This window comes from Danio rerio, chromosome 12 (assembly GCF_052040795.2).
Source record: "Danio rerio strain M-AB ecotype USA chromosome 12, GRCz13ab, whole genome shotgun sequence".
NCBI classification, from domain to species: Eukaryota; Metazoa; Chordata; class Actinopteri; order Cypriniformes; family Danionidae; genus Danio; species Danio rerio.
The window spans coordinates 11187501-11208444 of record NC_141032.1 but is presented as its reverse complement, the minus strand read 5'-3'; the positions used below and the strand labels follow the sequence as shown (position 1 = coordinate 11208444).

The following is a 20944-nucleotide window of genomic DNA, read 5'->3' as shown; positions in this document are numbered from 1 at the left end:
GACAGCAGATAGCCAGAAGCCAGTCAATGGCAGCGTACGAATCTCACAAAACTCAGCACACGACCGCAGGGTGAGACCTGAAGAAACAGGACAAACACATGAACTGACTAAATGTTAAAGACTGGCAAACGAAGTCCTTAAATAGCCAGTTGTCACAGGTTGCTGCTGTAGCTGTAATGAGTCAGCTGATTGTCCACATGCTGTCAGGGGAAAAGGTAAACAAACACACCCACTCAACGAACACAAAAACAGAATAAGAGCACCAATCCATGAACCGTCTATGTAATAGATGTCTTCATTGTAGTGTGTCTTCCACTGTTTCCTTAATCTACGGTCAGAAGTAAGAGGCTGAATGAAAGAGGCTTGATCCGTAGATGGTCTTTATTTTTTATTTTTTTCTTCCTAGTGAAGCATTCATTTTTTCCACTTACAAAGTCTGCCATGTAAATAGCAAATGTGCCATGGTGAGACGCAACTGACTCTTAAAGGGAATGGGAGATAAGACTCTGATTGGTTTAATGCATGCTATGCTATAAACACACTCATAACTCATTAACAGAATATGGACAACCCTTTGAGAGAGATGGCTTGTCTTTGGGAGATCATAACCGGTTTATAAGTGAAGTCTGGGGGCGGTTGATGGTGGGTGGGGGGTGTGTTAGAGAGAGAGAGATGGCATATCTTTGTGAGATCATAACCAACATGTCTTTGCAAAACTGCCAAAATCTGGCAACACTGTCAGCCATCTTTATCAAAACTGGTTAAAAACTTGTACAATCTACATCCAAACTAACAGCCTACACATAAAATGGCAACTTAGAAAAATGGTTGTTTCCAATTCTTCAAGAGTCCAGGTCCACTCAAGAGGTCTCCGTGACCTCTGACCTGGCTGGGTAAACAAATAATGAGAAAAACAAATAATTTGGCATACAGAAAAAGCAATCACACTCATATTATTACCGTTTTACTCTGAAGAGGGATGACAGTAAAGTCATCATATAATCTAGACTTAACTCAACTTCAACTTTATTTATAACTATAAAGACATAAGAAAGGAAATTTGTTACTCCATCCTAAAGCAGGCATTCATCAGAAAATTCACACTCTTCATTCTTTCTACTACTCCTTTACTAGAGTTCTAGTAACCTAAAACTCCATGCCGTGGGCCGTTTTCTGCCCAATTTTACAAAAGCAGAACAGCAGAGAGGACGCCTAGCTTCATAGAGAAGCCTGGCAGCGGTGTGATTCGAACCCACGCCCCCCAAAGGGACTGGAGACTTAGACTGCTCGGCCACGCTACCTTGCCTATGTGCTATCCCTGAGCACTTTTCCCACCAACTTGCGTCATGTCATGTAACAGCACTGTGAAATCAAATAAATTTGGCTGTGCCTTCCTGGAGCTCCTCCACAAAGAAAGAGAGCTCCTCAATACCAGCTTTGGAAGCACTCCCACCTTCCTGTCAACCACAGTTCCGTCTCTATTTAAGCACAGCTCAAGACATTTGATGTCTACTCCAAATGGCAGCCAGCTGTAATGGATTTAAGCACCATATTACAAGGTAACTGTTATTTCACAAAAGAGTGAAAGTTACTGATTTCATCACAGCAGACCCCACATTGTTGTTGTTATTATATTCAAATCCAGTTATAAAGTATTACTACTCTAACTGTGAATCATTACTGTTCCTGTTTCAACCGGGAGCTCTTGCAAAAAGGAGCAATGGCTGAGAGAGACTTCCGGTACAGACGTTGCGAAAATGCTGCAATCTAATCTTGGGAAAGCCACTTGCTGCTGAGCAGATTTTAGCTTGGGGATGTGTTGCCGTCACAACAACTAGTCTGCCGTGAGTTCCAAAGAACACATTATACTGACTAGTTGCCAACTTTAGTGTACTCTCACATATCGAGCTATCGCATAGGACACACGCACACACTCAAGCAGTTTGCCCTGTTTAAAACCACATCTGGCAGCAGTGAGATTCGAACCCACACCCCTAAAGAGACTGGAACCTAAATCCAACACCTTAGACCCCTCGGCCACGCTACCCAGGTGGCATCCATACCGAGGGCCAGTTTTCTGCCCAATTTTACGAAAGCAGAACAGCAGAGAGAATGCCGAGCTTCCTAGTGAAGCCCTTCAACTTTGGCCAAAGAGGCTATGTTTGGATGTGACCGGGAGCATGCAGTATCACTTTGCAAGTCTGTTTGCTCAAGCAGAGAGGTCATTCCCAAGCATCCTAAAAGGTCTGCCTGGCAGCGGTGGGATTCAAACCCACACCCCCGAAGAGACTGGAGACTAAATCCAGCGCCCTAGACCCCTCGGCCACACTACCCTGGCAGTCTCCATGCCGTGGGCCATTTTCTGCCCAATTTTACGAAAGCGGAACAGCAGAGAGGACGCTGAGCTTCCTAGTGAAGCTTTTCAACTTTGGCCAAAGAGACGTTTTAGATGTGGATACGTTTGGATGTGACCGGGAGCATGCAGTATCACTTTGCAAGTCTGTATGCTCAAGTAGAGAGATTATTCTCAAGCCTCCTAAAAGGACTGCCTGGCAGAGGTGGAATTCTAATCTTGGGAAAGACTCTAGCTGCTGAGCAGATTCAAACTTGGGGTTGTGTTGCCGTCACAACAACAAGTCTGTCGTGAGTTCCAAAGAACACATTATACTGACTAGCTGCCAACTTCAGTGTACTCTCACATATCCAGCGATCGCAGAGAACACGCACACACACTCAAGCAGTTTGCCCTGTTTAAAACAACATCTGGCAGCGGTGGAATTCTAACCCACACCACCGAAGAGACTGGAGCCTAAATCCAGCACCTTAGACCCCTCGGCCACACTACACCGCCACCCTCTATGCCGTGGGCCATTTTCTGCCCAATTTTACGAAAGCAGAACAACAGGGAGGACACCGAGCTTCCTTGTGAAGCTCTTCAACTTTGGCCAAGGAGGCTACGTTTGGATGTGACCGGGAGCATGCAGTATCACTTTGCAAGTCTATTTGCTCAAGCAGAGAGGTCATTCTCAAGCATCCTAAAAGGACTACCTGGCACCTGTGGGACTCGAATCCACGCTCTTCCTAAAAGAAGCAATGGCTGAGAGAGACTTCTAGTACAGACGTTGCAAAGATGCTGCAATTTAATCGAGGGAAAGTCACTTTTTATCTTGCCAATGTGCTTTCCCTGAGCAATTTTCACACCAATTTGCGTCATGTAGCGCAACAGCCCTGTGAAATCAATTTAATTAGGCCGTGCCTTGCTGGAGCTCCTCCACAAAGAAAGAGAGCTCCTCAATACCAGCTTCGGAAGCACTACCACCTCCTGTCAACCACAGTTCCGTCTCTATTTAAGCACACCTCAAGACATTTGATGTCTACTCCAAATGGCAGCCAGCTGTAATGCATTTAAGCACCGTATTACAAGGTAACTGTTATTTCACAAAAGAGTGAAAGTTACTGATTTCATCACAGCAGACCCCACATTGTTGTTGTTATTATATTCAATTCCAGTTATAAAGTATTACTACTCTAACTGTGAATCATTACTGTTCCTGTTTCAACCGGGTGCTCTTGCTAAAAGGAGCAATGGCTGAGAGAGACTTCCGGTACAGACGTTGCGAAGATGTTGCAATCTAATCTTGGGAAAGACACTTGCTGCTGAGCAGATTTTAGCTTGGGGATGTGTTGCCGTCACAACAACTAGTCTGCCGTGAGTTCCAAAGAACACATTATACTGACTAGTTGCCAACTTTAGTGTACTCTCACATATCGAGCTATCGCATAGGACACACGCACACACTCAAGCAGTTTGCCCTGTTTAAAACCACATCTGGCAGCAGTGAGATTCGAACCCACACCCCTAAAGAGACTGGAACCTAAATCCAACGCCTTAGACCCCTCGGCCACGCTACCCAGGTGGCATCCATACCGAGGGCCAGTTTTCTGCCCAATTTTACGAAAGCAGAACAGCAGAGAGAATGCCGAGCTTCCTAGTGAAGCCCTTCAACTTTGGCCAAAGAGGCTATGTTTGCATGTGACCGGGAGCATGCAGTATCACTTTGCAAGTCTGTTTGCTCAAGCAGAGAGGTCATTCCCAAGCATCCTAAAAGGTCTGCCTGGCAGCGGTGGGATTCAAACCCACACCCCCGAAGAGACTGGAGACTAAATCCAGCGCCCTAGACCCCTCGGCCACACTACCCTGGCAGTCTCCATGCCGTGGGCCATTTTCTGCCCAATTTTACGAAAGCGGAACAGCAGAGAGGACGCCGAGCTTCCTAGTGAAGCTTTTCAACTTTGGCCAAAGAGACGTTTTAGATGTGGATACGTTTGGATGTGACCGGGAGCATGCAGTATCACTTTGCAAGTCTGTATGCTCAAGTAGAGAGATTATTCTCAAGCCTCCTAAAAGGACTGCCTGGCAGAGGTGGAATTCTAATCTTGGGAAAGACTCTAGCTGCTGAGCAGATTCAAACTTGGGGTTGTGTTGCCGTCACAACAACAAGTCTGTCGTGAGTTCCAAAGAACACATTATACTGACTAGCTGCCAACTTCAGTGTACTCTCACATATCCAGCGATCGCAGAGAACACGCGCACACACTCAAGCAGTTTGCCCTGTTTAAAACAACATCTGGCAGCGGTGGAATTCTAACCCACACCACCGAAGAGACTGGAGCCTAAATCCAGCACCTTAGACCCCTCGGCCACACTACACCGCCACCCTCTATGCCGTGGGCCATTTTCTGCCCAATTTTACGAAAGCAGAACAACAGGGAGGACACCGAGCTTCCTTGTGAAGCTCTTCAACTTTGGCCAAGGAGGCTACGTTTGGATGTGACCGGGAGCATGCAGTATCACTTTGCAAGTCTATTTGCTCAAGCAGAGAGGTCATTCTCAAGCATCCTAAAAGGACTACCTGGCACCTGTGGGACTCGAATCCACGCTCTTCCTAAAAGAAGCAATGGCTGAGAGAGACTTCTAGTACAGACGTTGCAAAGATGCTGCAATTTAATCGAGCGAAAGTCACTTTTTATCTTGCCAATGTGCTTTCCCTGAGCAATTTTCACACCAATTTGCGTCATGTAGCGCAACAGCCCTGTGAAATCAATTTAATTAGGCCGTGCCTTGCTGGAGCTCCTCCACAAAGAAAGAGAGCTCCTCAATACCAGCTTCGGAAGCACTACCACCTTCCTGTCAACCACAGTTCCGTCTCTATTTAAGCACACCTCAAGACATTTGATGTCTACTCCAAATGGCAGCCAGCTGTAATGCATTTAAGCACCGTATTACAAGGTAACTGTTATTTCACAAAAGAGTGAAAGTTACTGATTTCATCACAGCAGACCCCACATTGTTGTTGTTATTATATTCAAATCCAGTTATAAAGTATTACTACTCTAACTGTGAATCATTACTGTTCCTGTTTCAACCGGGTGCTCTTGCTAAAAGGAGCAATGGCTGAGAGAGACTTCCGGTACAGACGTTGCGAAGATGTTGCAATCTAATCTTGGGAAAGACACTTGCTGCTGAGCAGATTTTAGCTTGGGGATGTGTTGCCGTCACAACAACTAGTCTGCCGTGAGTTCCAAAGAACACATTATACTGACTAGCTGCCAACTTTATTGTACTCTCACATATCGAGCTATCGCATAGGACACATGCACACACTCAAGCAGTTTGCCCTGTTTAAAACTACATCTGGCAGCAGTGGGATTCAAACCCACGCCCCCCGAAGAGACTGGAGCCTAAAGCCAGCACCTTAGACCCCTCGGCCACGCTACCCAGGTGGCCTCCATGCCGAGGACCCGTTTTCTGCCCAATTTTACGAAAGCAGAACAGCAGAGAGGATGCCGAGCTTCCTAGTGAAGCTCTTCAACTTTGGCCAAAGAGGCTACGTTTGGATGTGACCAGGAGCATGCAGTATCACTTTGCAAGTCTGTTTGCTCAAGCAGAGAGATTATTCTCAAGCATCCTAAAAGGACTGCCTGGCACCTGTGGGATTCAAATCCATGCTCTTGCTAAAAAAAAGCAATGGCTGAGAGAGACTTCTAGTACAGACGTTGCTAAGATGCTGCAATTTAATCGAGGGAAAGACACTTTTGCTAATTTGCATAATTTTGCACACAAATTGATATGTTCTGATGTTTGTCTGTGTGTGGATGTGTAAATTGTGTGTAGTGTTTTGACAAAATGGACCTTAATTTATAAAATGTGCTTGCATGTTTATTTTCCAACTGCTTACACAAATTTAAAAAACAATGTCACCATTTTTTTTTCAAAAATCTTCACACAATTTCCAAAACTGCACACACAAAATACAAAATGTCTCACATTTCCTTCAAAATGTAGCACTGCATTCAAAATGCCATAAACATGTCTGAATGAAGCATTTTCTTCAAATGGCAAACATTTATTTCATAATAGTACATTTTTGGATATACTATGTAAACACTGTTATTTAAAATTGAAGCATGCATGGAGTCTGCAAACATGAACAATATCTTGAGACAGAAATTAGTTCCAATGTAAAGGTTTTTTGTTCTGCTCCATCCAAGATTTCTACAAGGTCAAAAGGTATGAACGAAATCTCTTTATCTACACTCCTAGACACGATTCAGAAGCTAACCGCTAATTTGGATGAAACGCACGACAATGTGATTTCCATTGATAATACAGTTGCAGTCTCCTGTGAAAAACTTGATAAATTGTTTGAAAAAGTCTCCCACATGAGTGAGTACATTACATTTACATTTACAATTCTTCAAGAGGACAAGGAAGCAATTTACACAACTATAAGAGCAACAATGAATAAGTGCTATAGGCAAGTTTCAGGTGTGTAAAGTCTAAGAAGGAAAGCATTAGTAATATATATATATATATATATATATATATATATATATATATATATATATATATATATATATATATATATTTTTTTTTTTTTTTTTTTTTTTTTTTTTTTTTAGTTAGTGGAGGAGTCAGAGAGGGAGTTGCATATTAGTAAGGAAAGTGGAGACTAAATAGTTGAGTTTTTAGTTGCTTTTCTTTAGTAGATCAAGACGCATAGTGTAAGAATAGCTTAAATTGAGAAGTCGAATAAAGAATTATGAGCAGAAAACCTACTTCTAAAAGAGAAATTTTGACGAAATGCAGCAGAATTTTCGGCGATGGAATCTCAAGTTACAGGGGGTTCTAGAGCGTGACGGAGAAGATACGAGAAGCTTTGACAAATAGCATCTTGAAAAGGTGGTCCCTGGCATACAAGATAAGATGGAAGATGTAATTGATGTTCCACCTGGGGCTAAGGAAATCCGACAGAGCACCTCATAATATCGTGATGCGTTTTACCATGCGCACCTACAGGGACATTGTATGGCAAGCTGCAAAAGACTCTCGCTATCGAGCGAAAAACAACATTTGCATCCAGGAGACTTGATTAAACAGGATGTGGATGCAAGTTATGGCCCCTAGTCAAGAAGGCTCGTGAGGAAGGTAAAAAGGTTTTAAGGAATGTCTTCTTTGCGTTTGTTTCTGGAAAAAAGCTTGAACTTACCTAAATGCCTAACCTTTACGGAGCATATGTAGCCAAACATACCTTTTGAATTATCTAAACAATCTCTATTTGAAGAATATGGAGTCTAAGACTCTTGTTTTTTTCCCTATTGACTGTTATGACTATGTAATTTGTTCTCACATAAGTAATTGCAATACTGGCAAAGGTTCATGTTAGCTTTATACTCCTGTTTGTCGTTACACGTTTAGCGGTAAGTTCAAGTGTGCATTGTAAATTTTGTTCTATTTGCATTAGACTTTATTCTATAAATATTATAGAATATCATATATTCCATTAATCTTTTTTTAAATATGAAAGTGTAAAACTTCGAGTTTAACTCTTTGAGTATTATCTCGTTAAATACCCGTGACCTGAGTGATCTTACAAAAAGAAAAGCTTTATTTTTATATTGTAGGAAAATGAATGCTGACATAATACTTTTACAAGAAACCCATTCTTCTGAGAATAGAAATCACAGTGAGGTGATAAGACCTATTTTAATGATGGTTCCAATCATTCAGCAGGTGACCAATAAATTTAAAGGAGATATTGTTGAATCTCTTGGCCCACTTGTGGGGGAAACTGGAGCACGAGGAGGAAACCCATGCAAACATGCAAACTCTATACAGAAACACCAACTGACCCAGCTGGGTCTTCAACCAGCAACTTTCTTGCTTGAGGTGATTGTGCTACCCACTGCGCCACCATACTGCACTGAATACAATATATATAATAATATAATAATCAGACTAAATATTTAGCTAATGAAATACTTTCAAAAACTGTGAGGAACATAGTGCTAAATTGGGATTATTTTAAATGTAAAGCTACATAAAATGTAAAGCTCTAGCTATAAACAGATCTAAAGCCTTAAGAGTGATTAATGCTAAATTAAAGCTAATTTATTAAACAACATAAATGCCTTGATTAGAAAAGAGAAGAAATTCAATGTTCATGAAATTACTCAGGTAAAATCTTATCAAATAGAATTAGACCAGTTGGATATAGAAATTGTTAAAGGTTTCTTCGTTAGATCCAGACAGAGCAAAGTGAGTTAAGCAAGAAGAGAAAAATTCAAGCATCTTTTTCACACTTGAGAAAAAAAACATTTAAAGAAAGAATATTTCTGCTTTACAAATGAATAATTCTTTATCTAAAAATAGTAAGAAATTGAACATTTTAGCTCAAAATTGTATAGTAACTTATACTCCCTTGACTCTCAGGCAAACCAAAATGGATCTTACCTACAACAAATAGAAACTCTATACCTCAGAAAAGTAATGAATTTAAAGTATTATGTGAAGCTCCCATCTCTTTAAATGAAATTAGAGATGCAATGAAATTATTGAACAAAGGTAAATTGCCTGGCTCTGGTGGTCTAATTCTTAGAGCAAACCTTTATTTAAATGCTTCAAGAGTGTTTAGAAAACGGATCAATGATCCCTATGAAACAAGGTGTGATATATCTCATTCCTAAACCAGACAAAGTCCAAGCTATTATTGACAAGTGGCGCCCTATTACCCTTTTAAACTTTGATTATAAATTAGTTGCTTCTATTTTTCCAAATTAAAATATTATCATTTGTTTTTAGAAAAAACAAAGGTCAAAGTCAAATAAACAATTAATCATATTTTAAATATTGGAAAAGGTATATTACATATAAATATATTGTATACACTTACGCTTTTAAAATGTTGAACATAATGATCACACACACGCGCGCGCACACATTTCTTAGCATGTTCATAAGCGTTTTTATTATTGTGATTTCTTTGGTGCGTCGTTAGATGGCGCTTGTATTACACCTTTAAACTTTAAAACGAGGTTAGTAAGTTAAATGCATTTTGGAAGAGCATGAAGTAAATGTACTTAATAAAATATTAAATTAAGATTCAAAAGAATTCCATCGTTTAAAAGAAATTGTATGAGCATCACTTCCGCAAAATTCGAGTCCACAGGTAGGCAGTCTGCCACAGTGTCAGAGAAGTCCACACCCTTCACAAACTCTATCCTAAAGGATGAGGGCGATGCAATGAACGCACAGTCTCACATACAGAGACACATCACCATGAAAGAGCACTAATAAGCGAAAGCCTTTTAATCTGTCATGTTGCGCGTGGCAGTTGAATCTGCGGCGGATCTGCCCAAGAAGAAACTGGGCAGTCCAGACCCCATCGCGTCTTTGGTGTTTAGAGGTAAGTGCTCCTCATGTGTTTCACATTTACCCATTAACCATCAAAAAAACGGCACCTAATGTTCGTTTTGTTTGATTTTATATTATTTAAGACGAAAAGAAGAAAACAAGGTCGATTAACAATGAAGTGAATCCGGTGTGGAATGAGGTCTGTTGAGAAATTCAAGTTTAAATCTTTAATGATTTTGCAAATGAGCTAACATGGGCCTATATAAACTGCCAATGTTGTAAATAAGGCATTAGGCTATTTACTTGAACGCATGACTAACTGCACATTATCATTACTTCAGATGCTGTGGTGCTTTGTGTTACATACTGTTTTGTTTTCACCTTAGACGCTTCAGTTTGATTTAAAAGGTGTTCCTCTTGATTCTTCCTCCTACATTGATGTGATTGTGAAAGACTACGAGACTCTCGGCAAGGACAAGTAAGTCTTTCTTTCTTTCTTTCTTTCTTTCTTTCTTTCTGTCTTTCTTTCTTTCTTTCTTTCTTTCTTTCTAAATGAGTCATACACTCATTAAATTAACCAATGTAAGACAAACATTGTGATGTTGAACTTTTTGCTCCCTCCCTGATCAAATACAAGTTGTGTGACTGGAGAAGTTTAAATAGTGTATAAGAGTTTTGAGTTCTTGGAATGTAATGGACATTTCCATTTCTTAAAGTTACATAAATGTTTTGTTAGTTGCATTTATTTAGTTCCTTAAGGATTTCACTGGACATTTTTTTATAAATATTAGTGCCTAAAGATTTCTTGAAATTTTAGCATTTTTCTGTGAAAATATACACCAACTGTGTTAAATTCTTACCTCTCACTTTTAGTCATTCTTTTTTTTTTTTTTTTTGCCCAATGACCACAATCATTGGCATGCTAGCTTATGCCCTTCATTATCAGGGACAGCCACAGCTGAATGAACCACCAGTTGCTCTTCCACATGTTATATGCTAGGATATATTTATTTTATATGATGTATTTGTTCAAACAATCAGCATTGTAGGTTTACCGCATTGTGTTGTCATAAGACAAAAAATCTGTCATTTTCTCACTCTTTTCTTGTCCTAAACCAGTTTGACTTCTTTGTTCTGTTAAGCACAATTGAAGATATTTTGAAGAATGCTGGAAACCTGTAACTATTGATTTCCACACTATTAAAAAAAAAAAATCTGTAATTTTACGTTTTATTTCCGGCAGCTGGGGTGTTAAGTTAAATAACGGCCGTTAAATTACAGCAATTTACTGTAAAATATCAAATATTACATTACAGAAATTTACCAAAAATTTAAATTTTAGGAAATTTCTGTAATTTAACAGTGGTGATTTTGCAGTTTTTCTGCTGGAAATAAACTGTAAAATTACAGATTTCTTTTTTTAGTGCATAGTATCTGTTTTAGATGCCAGTGGCTGCTGGATTCGAACATTCCAACATTGGCAGAATATTTATTTTTTATTTTAAAATCGAATCTTTCTAAAGACAAATCATTAGGAGATTTAGAGCAAAAAATAACTATTTACATTTCATGTACGGGGTCCACTGAACTATTTTAAAAATGACAAGTCCACCAAACTGCTATATTTGTCCAGCTTGAGCCACTGCAGTCTCTCTCCTCTATATTCTTACGATGTAAACACATGATTTTTCAGCTGTAATGATATAAAACCAGAACACTTATTTCTGGCATGTTTTAGTCAAGATTAAAATGTTTAAGTGAAATTTAACCGGTTGATGCAGTTGGTGACATGCGTATTTGAAGCAGCTAGAAGTTTGTAACTATTTCAACATATGCAGATTATTTCTAGAGGCCTTTACCTGAATGTGAGTTGTTATAAGATCACATGACGCACGTAAGGCTACTGTAAATCTGTGGCAATTTAAACAATATCTGAACAGCTGAACACTGGCATTTAAATTTGGCATGAGTTCATTTATGCTGTCACATTTTTTGCTGCCGTCATGTGTAGTCGCTGCATTTCAAGGAACTAGGGAATAATATTGGTTTTCTTGGTTTGACACTTTAATACCCTCCGGCTCTCACACCCTCACAGCCTTGTTCAGACCTGCTCTATAATACCATGAGGGGTGGAACGAAGGCATTTGTTTCGCCATGCTGGATGAATAAGTGATTGTTACTTACTGGTCAAAAATGCAGTTTTTATGTAAATATACCTGACTAGAAATAAATAAAAGGATCTTAAGTTGCTTTTTGAGCTATAAATTGCATGTATTTCCAGTTATTCCAGATTTTTCTGTGGGAACAGCTTTGGAGCAAATCCTTTGCTGAACAGAGAGGGACATAACTTCCAGTGGAATTTACATTCATGCAAATTGTCTTGTTGATGTCATGATCTCTATTTTAGAAACTGAGCTTCATGAACTAAATAATTTTTTTATATTTGCATATATGATTTTCATTGGCATACTTTATATTTAATCCAAATTAAATCACTATAGTACTATGTCCCCGATTAAATGTGTTTAATCAAGTTGTTCATTTTAGAATGATACAAGGGTTTTAATCAATAAAATGATTTTTATCTTACCAACAAAATCATTTATTGAGTAAAGAAAAGAATATTAGGGGTTTCATATGTTACAGTTACTTTTAAATATTAACTACACTCCCATGAAGCGTTAGTAGTGACGTTTTCTGATATATAAAATAAATTAACAAACATAGTGTAGTTTTTCTGCAGCCCTCAGTCATTTGAGACCTGCATTGTATAAATATGTTCTTTCTTGTTTACTGCCAGTTTTTAAACATGATCATCAATTAGAGAAATTACACTGGACGGATGGTGAAACACTTTTAAAACAAATAAAAAAGAAGAGTTTTATTAATTTTATTAGTCTGATAGACTTTTTTACAAAAGTAAAAAAGTAATGTGTCGAGTATGACTAAATGTAAATATTTATGCCCTGACATGTAGCTTAGGCGCTTGTTTACATAAGAGTGCAATTATACTGATATGTCTTTGTTTACCTGTTGCAGTGTTGAAAGGGTGCCTACGCTGTTTCAAAATTGTTGCACAAGTTATTGCTCAATTTGCATCTGATTTCAGGGATTTTAAGTTATTTTTGCCAGTAGATTTGAAAAAGCAGTAATATTTCATTTTTAAATTTTTATTTAATTTTGAACCATTTATGAACATTTTCCCCCTATTTTTTGTTGTGCTTTCAGCTTAAACTTATTTATCTTGTTTTTCTTTATGTAAATAAATGGCTAAAAGGCATTAAATATTTTATAGTTTGTGGTAATTCTGCATGGACCTGATCTTATAGTTATATTCTTTGATTTTGTTGTCCATTTTCATATATAGGACATGTTATGTGCTCACATGTTCTTGCTCTTTGAGCAATATTAAGTTAATCAGATTTATGGATAGGGCAAGCTTATCTAATTATAATTTCCCACTGGTTTCAGGGTTAGGAGGACTGTCTAAAAATGTAGCTCTGGCATGTTGATCCTACGTTGTACTTTGCAAAATACTTGTGGCACACATTTAATTTGCTGTTTGCAACAAAAGTTACATTGTAGCGTTTCAAATTGGTGACAACTGTCTGGCAAATGAAGAGCATCATGACACTAATCTAGCCGAAAAACTGCTTCCTGCAAAGCCAGATCTGTTGCAAACACACATTTATAGTTGAATTCTCATTTAAATGCTTTTAGGTGTGTGCTAATATGCAGGATGAGATGTGTCTTCACTGCTTCCCAGAGTAAATATTAGCCATACTTGGCATTACCTCCAGTAAAGATCACAGAAATAATATTGCATAAAGGAAACAGAATGAGGTGAAATGCTGGAAGGTGTGGTTATCTTTACTTTGTTTGCCATCATGGCATGTTTGAACTTGGATCATCAGTTTTTGAATATTAGGTTGAAGACTGATGAGAATTGACTTTGCATCATCACAGGATGTTGTGGTAATCAAAGTTTTTGGGAGAAGGGTTTTCCCAGATTGATCATTATTTTATTTTGGCTTCATCAACACAAACAACTCAGTGAGTATTTCATCTGAAACATGTTTATTAGACTATTTTTACCTGATATTATACATTTTATTCTATAAAACTTTTTTGACTGTTGACTGTTTATTGTGAATTTTATTTTATTTTAAGGATAGGAGCAATATAAAAAGATTCTATTGATTATACCTCTTTGACTGCGATAACAATAATAAAAACATCACTTCCATTGTTTTTTATTTCTCTTATAATTAACTAATAATTTGTTCTAATCATTAGAAATTGCTTTTCATTCACCTAGGTATTATTATTATCATTATTATTATTATTATTATTATGTTTTAATATTTTAGATGGAAATAGTATAGCAACCAGAGACTTTAGTATATTGTTAAGTATTTAATGTTTTTATAAATATTGTGCACTGGCATCTGTGCTACTTCCCAAACTTGACTGCAAAAATGTCCACTTGGTTCAAATTTGTCTTTAAAACCATTAAAGGCATAGTTCACCCCAAAATGAAAATGCACTCCCCATTTACTCACCCTCAAGTTGTTAAACCTTTGTGAGTTGCTTTCTTCTGTTGTAAACAAAAAAAGAGATATTTTGAAGAAAGATAAGTGAAGTTTGTTTATAAACTAATTTCGAGAGGATCATGTGCTTATGATTCATCACGGCCGGTCTCGTATTAGCTAATCATTATCTTCCAATCATATGAGCCTTAAGCTACTATAAAGAACCACAGTTTTCAGTCCACATTATCTTCGTTTGGAAGAAACCCCCCTTCCTCCCCAATTCTCCTCCTTGACCTTGATCGAGCGGCACGGTGGCCCAGTGGTTAGCACTGAGAGCCTCACAGCAAGAACACCACCGGCCTAGTTTCGCCTAGCCGGTGGGCGTTTCTGTAAGGAGTTTGCATGTTCTCCCCGTGTTCGCGTGGGTTTTCCACAGGCTCTCCGGTTTCCTCCCACCATCTAAAGATATGCATCACGCTTAAGAACCAAGCACGCTTTACCCCCCTTCTCAGGTGTTCCCTTAGCTATCGCAGTCGGGGAGTTCTGAGATCCGCCGAGCTCAGGCTCCCCTCTAGCACTGCGAACGAGGGGAGAGCCCCGGGCTCGAGGATCCCTTGAGCTCGGGGCTCTCTCCCGGGACAGCATGTCAAACAAGCTTTGATAGATCATCAGCTAAGTGTGAACTCTTGAAACCTTTAATGTGTATAGGACAGGGGTTTTCAAATTTTTTAATTTCATAAACCCTCTAAATATGACTATTCCTTGCAGGGGACCCCTTTGCCTAAAGTTTAAAGGCACTTATGTATTTCGAGTATAAATATGTAAACTAAAAATCTGTAAACGTAAAGGAATTAAAAGTTCAGTTTTTAAAACATTTATTTTATTACTTGGCAACTCACTATAGCCAAAAATAATTCTCAAAATGTTTATATTTCATAAAAAACAACAACAACGAAATATTTACATTAACTCAACAAGATAGCTTTTCTGAATTAAAGCACTGGTAGATGAAAAGTTAAACCTGGACATTTGTAGTTTCTGTAGTTTTTTTTTTTTTTTTTTTTTTTCCTGTCTTATATTTATGGAAAACTGCTAAATATTTATATTGATCTTATGCGTCTGCTTACTGTGTTGTCTGCAAAGGCACACTATCTACTTTTTGTGCTGCTTCCTCTCCAAATAACTCTTTAACGAAGTCTTTGGTAGCTGGCAAAAACAATGGTTTGCCAACTGTGTGCAACTTCTTTGCACGAGCGATGTGGAGTGATGCCAAATATGACGCTTTTAACCACCTTCCGGGGACTAATGCTGGCTGCTGAAATATACAAGCCTGCTGGGCCAAACACGACTCCTGATGTTTGAAATAGTCAATCGATTTTTCTGCCTTATTGGGGTGTTTCTGCTGTAGATGGCGCTTGAGCCTAGATGGTTTCATGCATTCATTGGAGAGAATCTCTTAACAAAGAACACACTGGGGTCAACTCCCTGCTTTAACAGGCTGGTAAACCCAAACGCAATGTAAGATTTGTCATACTTTCTTGTTTTTGCCAAGTCAGATTTGCATGAAATGCTGGCAGAAGCGGGATTCTTTAAAAATCTTTCCATCATCTGTACTGCACTTACAGCTGCTAATTGGTCTATTCAGCTGTATGGAAAACCCTAAAGAGCGCAAAGGATTTTGGGGTAAACGTATTACAATTAAGTATCCACTTATATAAATCATAAAACTACTGTGTATATATAGATTAATAATTTATAGTCATTAATAATTTTAGGATTGGAAAAAAAAAATTCGTAAATAATTTTTTGTTTCTGGCAAGTTTTTCCCGGACCCCCTAGCACTCTCTTGCAGCCCACCAGGAGTCCGCGGACCCCAGTTTGAAAACCCCTGTAGTAGGAAAAACAAACACTGAAAGTCAGAGGTTGCAGGTTTCCAATTTTTTAAAAATATCTTACTTTGTGTTCAGAAGTAGTTTAAAAGTGGTATCCAGTAGTCTTTTAAAACTTTCAGCCAGTGTCTTCATCTTAGTTTGTCTCACTCAAATTTCTCAGATGAAACTCACTATTTGTCAATTAGATGTTCTGCCTTGTTGTCTATTAAGAGAGCTTTAGACACAAATAGCTCTATAATTAACAACTTTTGAATAATTGGGATGTTTCCACTGATCTTTATAGAATTCTCTATTATAGATCATTGGATATTTCCAAAAAGCTTTAAACATGCTGTCATACGCCACCTATTAAAGGACCTCAACTTGATGCCACTTGATCTCAAATGTTTTGGAGAAAGTTGTGCTCTCTGTTTATTTCATATCTGGATATTTTTATATTTCAAACTCATTACAATATGGTTTTAGACCACACAGTCATACTGGGTCTGATTTGCTTAGGCTTACAAATGGCATTCTGCTGTCTGTATTTTCTGGGTAATCAGTTATATTGATACTTTTGGTAAATGTGATGTTTTATGTTACAATATGCATTTAAAATGACTCTAGTGTGTTGTTGGGCTTCATCTTGTATTTAAAGAGGAAGACCTATTCTGCTATTATTGTGTCATTTACATTTTAGCCCCAATTCCTATCTACTACAGTGTTCCAGAGGGATCTAATGATTTCCCTCTACATTTTTCCTTTAGGCTCAATTCTCTGTTAACTTGGGCTGTGCAATTAATCGGAAATTCATTTTGATTCAGTTTTAAATGGTCTTTTCATTAGAATAATATTTTCATGCCATAACGAAGTCAAGAAATGGACTGGCACTGCTCTCTGCTTCAAAGTGATAATAAAATCAAACAGCTTTTATGAGGTCCTGCTGATATTATTGAGTTGATTAAAACTCAGTTGGGTTTCTTAAGTAATAACTTCCGAAACATTTTCATGATTGTGTGAGTTAACTTTGATCCTCTTCAATTTAACAAGCACTTAAATGAAGATGTAAAGAATAGCTTTCTTTCATCTTAGATCGGTAAAGTTCTAGAAATAATTCATGCATTAATTTCCTATCTGTTTGATTACTGTAGCTACATTGTTTTAAAGAGGAAGACCTTTTCTGCAAATATTGTGTCATTTACATTTTAGCCCCAACTTCTATCTACTATAGTGTTCCAGAGGGATCTAATGATTTCCCTGTACATTATTACTTTAGGCTCAATACTCTGTAAACTTGGGCTGTGCAATTAATCGAAAATTAATTTTCGTTTTCGATGGTCTTAATAAGGAAATGTGTGTCAAAACATGATGTTTAGTGATTATTCATAATAACCCTCATTTATGTAATAAACAAACGAGTTGAGAATCAAAAGACATGACAAAGTGAAACCATAAATCAGAACGGTACTGCTCTTAAAGTGACAGCGTGCAATAATACTTCTGCTGACTGTTTTTATCTTTGATCAAAAAACGACAAAATAACTCCTTGCTCTTGACTGAAGGACTTTAATAGCTAAAATGTAAGTTTTTTTTTTCTTACAGTGAAGATGCCTAAAGCACAGTTTGTTTAATATTTTTATTCTAGTGTATTTATTTCCCTTTCCTTATATACAGGGAGGAAAATAACTGTGTATATCTACAGTTGAAGTCTGAATCATTTGCCCTCCTAAATTATTAGCGACCCTTTTACCCTAATTTTTTTTTCAACCCATTTCTAAACAAAACAGATTTAATAACTAATTTCTAATTACTGATTTCTTTTATTTTTGATATGATGACAGTACATAATATTTTACTACATACTTTTCAGAATACTAGTATTCAGCTTAAAGTGCAATTCAAAGGCTTTATTAGGGTAATTAGGCAAGTCATTGTATAACAGTCGTTTCATCTGCAGTCAAAAAAATATTGCTTGGGTCTAATAATATTAAAATAGGTTTTAAAATATTTAAGACTGCTTTTATTCTAGTCAAAATAAAATAAAACAAGACTTTCTCCAGAAGAAAAATATTATAAATACTGTGGAAAAATTCCTGAATCTGTTAAACATCATTTATAAAATATTTATTTAAAAAAACATAATAAATTCACAGGAGGGCAAATATTTTTGACTTCAACTGTAATGACTAAAATAATCGTGATTATTAATTTTTCCATAATCAAGCAGCCATAGTGGAAACAACACAATTGCTATGCTAATGGCCTTTAACTATATTTTGCAATTAAACTATAAAATGACTTTTCATTAGAATAATGTTTTCATGCCATGATGAAGTCCAGAAATGGACTGCTACTGCTCTCTGCTACGAAGTGGCAATAAAACCAAAAAGCTTTTATTAGGTCCTGCTGATATTATTGAATTGATTAAAACTCAGTTGGGTTTCTGAAGTAATAACTTCCAAAACATTTTCATGATTGTGTTAGTTAACTTTGATCCTCTTCAATTAGACATTCATGTAAATGAAGATAAAAAGAATGGCTTTCTATTATCTTGAATTGGTAAAGTTCTAGAAATAATTCATGAATTAATTTCCTATCTGTTTGATTACTGTAGCTACATTGTTTTATCTTAATCAACACTGTTTTGGTTACAGATTGTTCAGAATCCAGCAGATGAAATTGTAAACAAGAACTAATAAAAGGGACCATATCTCCCCTGTTCTTACCTCATTGCACTGACACTTTATTAAATTTAGTTGAATTTTAAGATCTTTTTCACATAGGCATAGCACAATTCTGTCTCGAACAGTATTTGTGATCTTATTATAGACTATATTTAGCCTGTACACCATTAAGATCTTAATGATCAATTTCGTTAATCTTTCCCCAGTCTTGCTATAAATCAGAAAGTGATCAAACTTTCTCTGTTTCAGCCACAAAACTCTAGAACAGTCTGCCTTTGAACATCAGGACTTCTCCATCATTGGATGCTTTTAAATTCAACTTAAAAACTTTAACCCTCAATCTATGGTTGTGTTAAACTCATGCTCTATGTATAAAATCTGGCTTGCCTGGCCTTGTTTCATGGGTGCTGTCAAGTGAGTCTGGAAGTGTGCCTATGCCTAATGTTTGTGGACGCACCCTTTTAATTATTGTGACACGAAAACACCAGTTAAGTGAGTAGAGCTAACATGTGAATGTTTTCAGAAGCTAAACGCTGGCGGTGCTGTTGTTTGTAAATTCAGAATTATTAATCAAGAGCAAACATTTCTATGTTCAGATGGAACATGGTTTTTGAGGGTGTTCCTGAATGCTGAACTATTAAGTGTCTCATTTGCGAAATGCCATTATTTACTTATGGAGGAGATCTCTCTTGTGACCTCACAGAGCACAAAGCATGGTTATATTTACACATTTGTTGCCACCTATGTTTGTTAGCTGTCAATATTCATTCATGCTATGTGTTTTACTTAAATGATTTGAAACATTTCCGGATTTTCTTTCTTTCTTTATTGTAAATATGAAAGTTAGAAAAGTTAAGGGGATTTGTGATGTCATCTGGAAGAAAAGTTTTTTTGTTGTGTGAGAGTCAGTTTTGGCAATTAAAATATTATGCAAAATATTATAAAGAGTAAGTTAAAACAATAATAATCTTCCTACTTCATTAATACCTCTCGATATGACCAAGAGTATCAATTATGACGAGTTTGATTTCATGGTGTACTTTCTTCAAATGTTTTTTTCAAGTGAAAATGAAAAGTCAAACATTTTATGTAGCAGCATACCCTACAGTTGAAGTCAGAATTAGTAAACCCCCTGAGTTATTAGCCCTCCTATTTATTTTTTTTCTGGAGAGAATATTTATTCAACACATTTCTAATCATAATAGTTTTAATAACTTATCTCTAATAACTGATTTACTTTTACATTTGCCATGATGTCATTGAATAATATTTTTCAAGGCACTTCTATACAGCTTAAAGTGATATTTAAAGGCTTAACTCGGTTAATTAGGTTAACTTGGCAGGATAGGCTAACTAGGCAAGTTATCTATCTAGTTAAGACTATCGGTTAGGGGAGCTCGATGTTTTTTTTTTTTTTTTTTTTTGTAAAATTAAAAACACTGCTTTTATTCAAGCCGAAATAAAACAAATAAGACTTTCTCCAGAAGAAAAAATGTTATCAGACACGCTGTGAAAATTTTCTCACTCTGTTAAACATCATTTGCTTAGGTGTTTGCTCAGGTGTTTAATAACTCTGATTTCAACTGTATGAAAGATGGATATTATGATTTACAGAAGTTTGGTATATCAGTCAGCTGGCATGAGGTTCTCACCAGCCTTCATTTTAATAATCTTTTTGTTTGTTGTAGATTAATTGGCTCTGCAAAGGTCTCTTTAAAAGACCTAGCCAGTAGCCAAGTTAAGTCTCTCCCAGTCAAAAACTTGACTCTTGTGGATGAAAATGGCAAGAGCATAGGGGTGAGTGTAATATTTTCTCTTTTTTTCTATCTTATACCTATTTGCAAACAAATGAAAATGCATTTTATTTGATCGCTTTATTACATTGTCAGCATATTTTGATAAAACGTGTATTTAATAATGGTTACAAATTGTAATCTTTTGCATGATTTTTTTATTATATGCAATATCTAATTTGATCATTTCGTTGGCTACCAAAAAAAATTCTTGCATCAGTTTAAAATATTTGATCGGCAACATATTTTATAGCAAAATTTTTGCACTTGTTTTAATGTAATGATTTTCAGGTTGTTTTCATGCAAGTTTGGGTAAAATAAGTACCAAAAAATCACAAACATCACAAATTTCCATCTTTTTCTTTTTTGT

At 36.9% G+C, this 20944-nt stretch overlaps 1 protein-coding gene and 2 non-coding genes across 8 annotated transcripts in view; 1 reads left to right on the top strand and 2 right to left on the bottom strand.

Annotated features, from left to right (window-relative positions):
- Positions 1-1965: 1965 nt before the first annotated feature.
- On the bottom strand, positions 1966-2047 carry trnal-uag (transfer RNA leucine (anticodon UAG)). The gene has a single exon. It is a non-coding gene; the product is annotated as a tRNA-Leu (tRNA).
- A 1783-nt stretch (positions 2048-3830) lies between these two features.
- On the bottom strand, positions 3831-3912 carry trnal-uag (transfer RNA leucine (anticodon UAG)). Its single transcript has one exon. It is a non-coding gene; the product is annotated as a tRNA-Leu (tRNA).
- A 5580-nt stretch (positions 3913-9492) lies between these two features.
- The window catches only part of myof (myoferlin), a 52673-nt gene continuing 41221 nt past the window's right edge, over positions 9493-20944 (top strand). For 5 of the 6 annotated variants that reach the window (XR_015503351.1, XR_015503350.1, XM_087274830.1 and 2 more), the window contains exons 1-4: positions 9493-9746; positions 9838-9893; positions 10081-10172; positions 20470-20578. Coding sequence is in view for 4 of the 6 variants with exons in the window: in XM_087274830.1 (XP_087130956.1) it covers positions 9659-9746; positions 9838-9893; positions 10081-10172; positions 20470-20578 (345 nt within the window). In the remaining 2 variants the exon portion in view is untranslated. 6 annotated transcript variants of the gene reach the window in all.